The sequence below is a fragment of the Sceloporus occidentalis genome, unplaced genomic scaffold, assembly GCF_023333645.1.
Source record: "Sceloporus occidentalis isolate IW3139 unplaced genomic scaffold, rSceOcc1.0.p SCAF_5, whole genome shotgun sequence".
Lineage (NCBI taxonomy): Eukaryota > Metazoa > Chordata > Lepidosauria > Squamata > Phrynosomatidae > Sceloporus > Sceloporus occidentalis.
In genome coordinates this window covers 57934240-57940874 of record NW_028316985.1, presented here as the reverse complement: position 1 = coordinate 57940874, position 6635 = coordinate 57934240, and the positions used below count along the sequence as shown (strand labels likewise).

The 6635-nt window shown below is 43.2% G+C and overlaps 1 protein-coding gene across 3 annotated transcripts in view; it reads left to right on the top strand.

The window, feature by feature from the left end:
• The first annotated feature begins 2151 nt into the window (after positions 1-2151).
• Positions 2152-6635, top strand: part of MSRB3 (methionine sulfoxide reductase B3) — an 87039-nt gene continuing 82555 nt past the window's right edge. The window contains exon 1 of one of the 3 annotated variants that reach the window (XM_089524187.1): positions 2152-2287. In XM_089524187.1, the coding sequence (XP_089380313.1) occupies positions 2206-2287 (82 nt within the window). In that variant the 5' untranslated portion in view covers positions 2152-2205. The remainder of the gene's footprint in view (positions 2288-6635) is intronic. The other 2 variants (XM_089524190.1, XM_089524185.1) reach the window with 2 other exon arrangements.

Here is a 6635-nt window from a genome sequence, read left to right as displayed (position 1 = left end):
GCCCTTACAGTTTATGGAGAGCAAAACAAGCTCATGGCAGCTCTTTCATCATATCTTTGGGCTGTTATTACTCTGTGAAATACAACAATGCCCAGCACAGACACCTTTGAAAAGTACATTTTAGAGGGAATGTTTAACAAAAAGTTAACCACTTGTAATTTGTTGCAGCTTTTCCATTTCGGTTTGCAACAAATTAAAAAAACATAAAATTAAAAACCCACAAGACAAAGTTTAATATGAGATTAAATGATTTAAAATTTAAAATGAGATTAAAACATACAATATTGGTGTTGTGTGGCTATCATGGTTTTCTTGGCAAGAGGCTGAGTATGACTTGCCCATGGGTTTCCATGGCTGAAGGGAGATTCAAACCCAGGGCTCCAGAGCCAGTCCAACATACAAACCTCTATTCCACACTGAAGATCAGTAGTTGCAGTAACATGTATCTACTCTACATGGTAGGGGAGGATAAGGTGATGGATATGGCCTAAATACCCTAAAGCAGCGGTACTCAAACTTAACCCTCGCAACCTCTCTACATTTACATGTGGATGTTGTGCCCCCCTCATTCGAGGTGTGGGCATATTTTTATCTGCACATATTTTATTTAGTGTGGGCATATTTTAATCTGCACATTCATGTATATTCATATTTTAACATTTTATAAGGAAATAACATTGTTCAAGTTATAACAGTTTTATTTAGGTAAATATTTAACTCAATTAATGTGTAAATTTTATTCACAAAACAGTTTGGGAGAAGGATGAGTGATCAGAGTCTCCAAATTGCATGCCCCCCTGAGGGTCGCATCCATTTGAGAACCACTGTCCTAAGGACATAATGATTTTGGAAGCTAAGCAGGGTTGGCTCTGGTTAGTACTTGGACGGGACATTGCCAGGGAATACCAGGTGCTACAGGCTATATTCCAGAGGACGGAACTGGCAAAACCACTCCCGAATATTCCTTTCCTAAGAAAAACCTTGTGAAATTAATAGGATTCCTCATAAGTCAACAACCTCTGGAGTTCCTAGAAGCATCTGACTCTGGAGCAGGATGCTGACTAAACACCCCAAAAGCTTTTTAGAAAAACATCACTGAGAATAACCAATGTGCCAATTGATTTTAACAGCTCTGCTCAAAGTACAGCCTGAACTTGGAAATGAGTTTTATTTCATTTCATTTGGACTGAGGATTCCCAGCATCCAGCCTCTTCCAGGCTGCGGCCTTGCATCCACACTCCAGAAATAGTCTGTTTTGACTCCACTTTTCACTGCCATGGCTCCCTGCTTTGGGATTCTAGGAATTGGAATTTAGCCAGATACAATCCCCAGTATTGCATCGCAGGGAGCCATGGCAGTGAAAAGCAGAGTCAAAGCAGATTGTGGCGCCAAGAGGGCACAGTGTTTTGAGCGTTGGACTACGACTCTGGAGACCAGGGTCCCATTCTCAGCTGGAGTATGGAAACCCGCCGGGTGACCTTGGGCAAGTCACACCCTCTCAGCCTCAGGAAAAAAAACCTCTGAAAAGAAACTTGCCAAGAAAATCCCCTGATAAAGTTTTCCTTAGGGTCACCATAAATCAGAAGTGACTTGACAGCACAAAACACACATACAGGCTGTGCCTACACTGAAGAAATAACCTGCTTTGACACCACTTGAACTGCCAAGGCTCCATGCGGTGGAATTCTCTGTTGTGCCACAACAAACTGCAATGCCCAGAATTCCATTGCATGGAGCCCTGGCAGTTCAAGTGGTGTCAAACAGGGTTATTTCTCCAGTGTGGGTGGAGCCAGAGACACAAAACCCAGACTCGGATGTAAATTTTATATTATTATTATTATTATTATTATTATTATTATTATTATTATTATTATTATCTGCAGCGAGGATGCATTGCAGACAAGGGAGAGAAAGAAGGCCGGCTAAAGTTTCTGCCTAGGGCCCATCTCCAAAAATCCCCAGCAGCCAGAGGCCACTGTTTGGCCCCACTCCCAGCCTTGCAGAGCACAAGCAGTCCAGGAAGAGGAGGAGGAGGGCTCTCTCTCTCTCTTTCTGCTCTGGCTTTGCTCATATTTGGGCAGCTGGGGCCCAGGAATTTCCCATCATGCCCTTGGGAGGCAGAGGCGGGGATGGGCGGGGAAAGAAGCCGGCTAGAGAGGGAGGGAGGAAGGCTGATCAATCATTGGGGGCCAAGTCTTCCTCCTGATGCTCCACTTGCCTTCCCAGCTTGCCTGCCTCCTGAAGTTTTGTTGCCTTGTGGCTGCTGCTGCTGCTTTGCCTGGAGCAGGTAAGGGAGCCTTCCTCTTTCCAGAGTTTTCTTCCAGAATCCCAGAGTCTTGAGCCAGGGCCATGAAAGCACTCTCGAACTGGATTGTTTCTGCAGTGCGGATGCAGTCTCTTCTCAATTCCTGAACTTGGTTAAGCCCTACAGCCCCTATTCATTGCCTGACTCCAGAGGCCAGAGCTCATGGAGTTGAAGGAGGGGTGCTTCTGGATGCGGGGGGGGGGGGGAGGTCCAGGTTTGCAGTCTTTGCTTTTGGCACACAACAAGGTGACCAGATGTCCTCCTCTCAAAGGAGGACACAAGAGCAGATGTCCTCACTGCAGAGGAAGACCATGTCCTCACTGCCAAATGGAGGACATTCCGTGGGCGGGGGGAGATGGAACATGACCAAAGAAAAGCTCAAAGGACTCATAGAAATGCTTCTTAGTGATGCTCAAAATGAAGGACATTTAGGATCTTCCTCCTGCACAGAGGGTTGGAAATGGAGGATGTGTCCTGGGAAAGGAGGACGCCCGGTCACCCTGGCCTAGAGCAGTCCTTTGCAGGCAACCCCACTAAGTTCAAGGGGATTTAAGTGAGGATGCAGACATAATGTCTGGCATGGTTTGGGAGAGAAACGTTTCCAGTGCAAGCTTCTAGTAGGAGCCAAATGGGAGCAAAGACACAGTGTGTGCACAGGGTGACCAGATGTCCTAACTGCAAAGGAGGACAAGGCACCACTGAATGTAGGAAATCCAAGAAAAATGTAGGGCATGACCAAATAAACAACACTTACAGAGATGTAAATGCATCCTTCTTAGTCATGCTCATAACTTTTGGAAATCCCATCTGGACAGAAGGATGAAATGGAGGACATGTCCTGGAAAAGGAGGACGTCTGGTCACCCTGTGTACGTAGGTATCTGTGGTATGGGCTCTGCTTATCAGGTTCCAAAGACATGACCTGGGTCGTTGGAAACAGAATCCTGGATGGAGTTAAGCACTGCCCTTCAGCAGGAGACCTCTTCAGATATCACTAAACTCACATTGAGACCAGAGTTAGTAGACTATGAAAGTTCATGTTGCTAATTTATTTATTTCAGTTAGTCTCAAAGGTGCTACAAGATCTTTCTACGTACTGATTTTACAGACTAACACTGCTATATCTTTGAGCTCTTAAGTTTGTTATTTTCAGTTGCGATAATAAAGACTGAAGTTTTATTGCAAGCATAAAAACATCTGTGGGTTGTGTTCAAGCATCTTTTTATAGTAAACGCTGTCCGTTTGCCCCCATTTGGCTGAAGTATCCACTGGAAAGATGCTTGAACATAACACACAGATGTTAAGTATACAGACAAGCCAACTAGGTATGTAGGAGCAACCTAGACCTCCAGTTTTCAATCACACTTCTGTGTTTAAGCTCTGTTGATCTTCTGGGGCTGAACTTACTTCTGATGTGGAGAGATCTTGTAGCACCTTTGACACTAAGTGAAAGAAAGACGGCAGCGTGAGTTTTCGTAGACTTCAGTCTACTTCCTCAGATGCTTTTCTGAAGTCTACAAAAGCTCATGCTACCAACTTCTTTCTTTCACTTAGTCTCAAAGGAGCTACAAGATCTCTCTACATACTGATTCTACAGACTAAAACAGCTATATCTTTGAATTTTACTTCTGATGTGTGTGGGATTGCGCTGCTACTTAGTAAAAGCTTTGGGTGTGTGTTCTTTTTGTTATGCATGCAATAAAACTTCAGTCTTTATTATTGTGGCTAGAAAAAAAAACAAGAGCTGGTAGTTAGTCCTGGGCTAAATGTGGGTTTGAGAATATCTGAAGAGGTGTCCTGCTGAAGGACAGTGCTAAACTCAATCCAGTATTGTGTTTCCAGTGGCAACTATCCAGGTCATGCCTTTGGAACCTGATCAGTAGAGCCTGAACTGCAGATACATGGGTCGGATATGGAAAAGATAGCCAAGGTGCCGAATTTGGTATGCTTTTGGCACCAAGAATTAATGAAAATGGTAAATTAAAAACCCTCAGTGAAGTGGGATTCCATGGTCATGGGCCCAATGCAGGATTTTCTTTTTAAGGATACCTTTATTGTAAGAATTTCCCCAGCTCCTGTCTGGTAGGCAGAAGGATGATCCAACAATTTCCTGGAGCAAATAATCTCCTAAAAGGGTTTTGTACAAATGTGTGAGCCTTCAGCAAGTGAAGTGTGCAGAATTAAGGCAGCTGACAACTTGCCAGATTCTTGGGAATTTTAAGAGTATGTTCTAACTGGCCGTGGAATGTCGGAATGCTAAATATAAATAATGCTACTGTGGATTTACAGACTAGCTTGCTGCCTATTCTAATGCTTCAAAACTCTGCTACACATTTGCCTTTAACTGAGCATATTTTTTCCTGCTCTGTACATAAGGTATACATAGAGAGAGAGAGAGAGAGAGAGAGAGAGAGAAAGAAAAGCAAGAGTGGCTCTTCGTAGATTTCACAAGTGCATGCATTTTCTCCTGACTACTTTTGTTTTCACTTGCTTGACATACAGAGAAACAAATCTTTGCAACAGCCAGGAGATAAATAACCTTTTATATGATGTTATATTGAAAATTGTTGGACTTTCCGATATAGTGTTAGTCTTGCCACCTTCTCTCCAGTTTCCTCTTTAGTGTGTGCTGATCAGGGCTGGGGAGTAGTGGTGATTTTGGGGTTACTCCTTGTCCTACTCCAGAGTAAGATTTTTTTCTTAATGTTACTCCTACTCCTGTAAAAACCTCATACTCCTTTACTCCTTACTCCTACTCCCCAGTAGGAAGTAAGGGAAAGGCCCTGGTTGCTTTGTAAGGCTGGTGTGTGTGTGTAATTGTCTCTCTGCTTCCCAGTCCCTTCCCTGGTGCAATATAATGACATTGGTTTTTTGGTGTTTGCATGTACAATATAATAACAGGAATAAGAAGTAACAAAAACGGTTTATACATCTGCAATATCAGCATCAGGTCTGGGAAGTAGGCGTAAAGGAGTAAGAAGTTTTTACAGGAGTAGGAGTAAGAATAAGGAGTAACAAAATACTCCTACTCCCCAACCCTGGTGCTGATATTGAATGTCCTATGACTACTACAATCCTTGCCACAAAAAAGTAGAAAGTTATGTCAAAGAGTATTAATAGTACACAGTGGAAGCAAGGGCATACATTAATATTGTATGGCAATAAAGTATTCTATAAATTAATATTTCCCTCATTTTAGAAAAAGGCTTCATTCTGCATATATATGTATATATTTATCTCACAATATAGTGGTCCCTCCAGATTCGTGCGAATCTGAAATTTTGCAAATATTCAAGTCCCATTGTCCCCAGTGGTGTCATAGGACTTGACTATTTGTGAAATTTCCCCCCTCCGTCCCTTCCCCTGGAGTCTTTAATCAGAGCCACTGGGGTTGTAATAGGTCCCAGCAGCCATCAGGACTCTTTTCCAGCAGCTTTCAGGGCCCAGTACGCACACATCCTGCAACCTCACCAATGGGTGCAAAAAATATCAATTGGCTGTGGGGGGGGGGGGCAGGATTATAAGTCTTGGCGGCCGTTTAAAGTCCCCAGCGCCAGGGAGGAAGATGCTGGTAAAGGAAGGAGGAAGGGAGCCGCAGCCTTGGCTTCGTGAATGACCACAACCACGAGTGCCAAGGCTGCAAATCCAGGTAAAAGTAGCCAACCAAATGTTATTTTCTAGTGAATTGCATTTCTCTTTACCAGTTATTTAGAGTTCTGGGTTTGGATGCTGTTTCCTTAACAGTACAAATGGTAGTGGTTGTTATTATATTTATATCCTGCATTCCTCCCAAAACTGGGACTCAAAACATTTATGGGATCCACTCACTGTAAGTTAAGTCAGGAGTAGGTAAGACTTGCAGGATCAACATAATTTTTGGTTCAAACCATGACACGGACCAAGGAATGCCAGGTACAAAGATATGCCCTTAGAAGTTTGACCCAAGAAGTTTGTTCTGACTGCAGACATTGAATGGGATTAATAGTCCCTCTACACAAAAAGTTAATACCTGATTGTTTTTTGGGAGCTTTATGGGCTATGTGGCCATGTTCTAGATTAGAAGGGTTAACTAACACTTAGCAGGCTTATATGTGTACTCAGCATTTAACAACAGGGGTTGGTGGTGGAGAAAAATTTTGTTGTTGCTGTTGGCAAATTCCTTCTGCCCACCTGAGCTAAGCTAGGGGACCCCAGTGTGCCCTTTTCCTAGGATGATGTTCTGGAAATATGTTGTTGCAAATATATACAGGACAAGGGAAGGTAGGAATCTGTGCTGTCTGAGGTACACAGAATGTAATATTCACCCAGAATAGTAGATTTGATATTTCAAG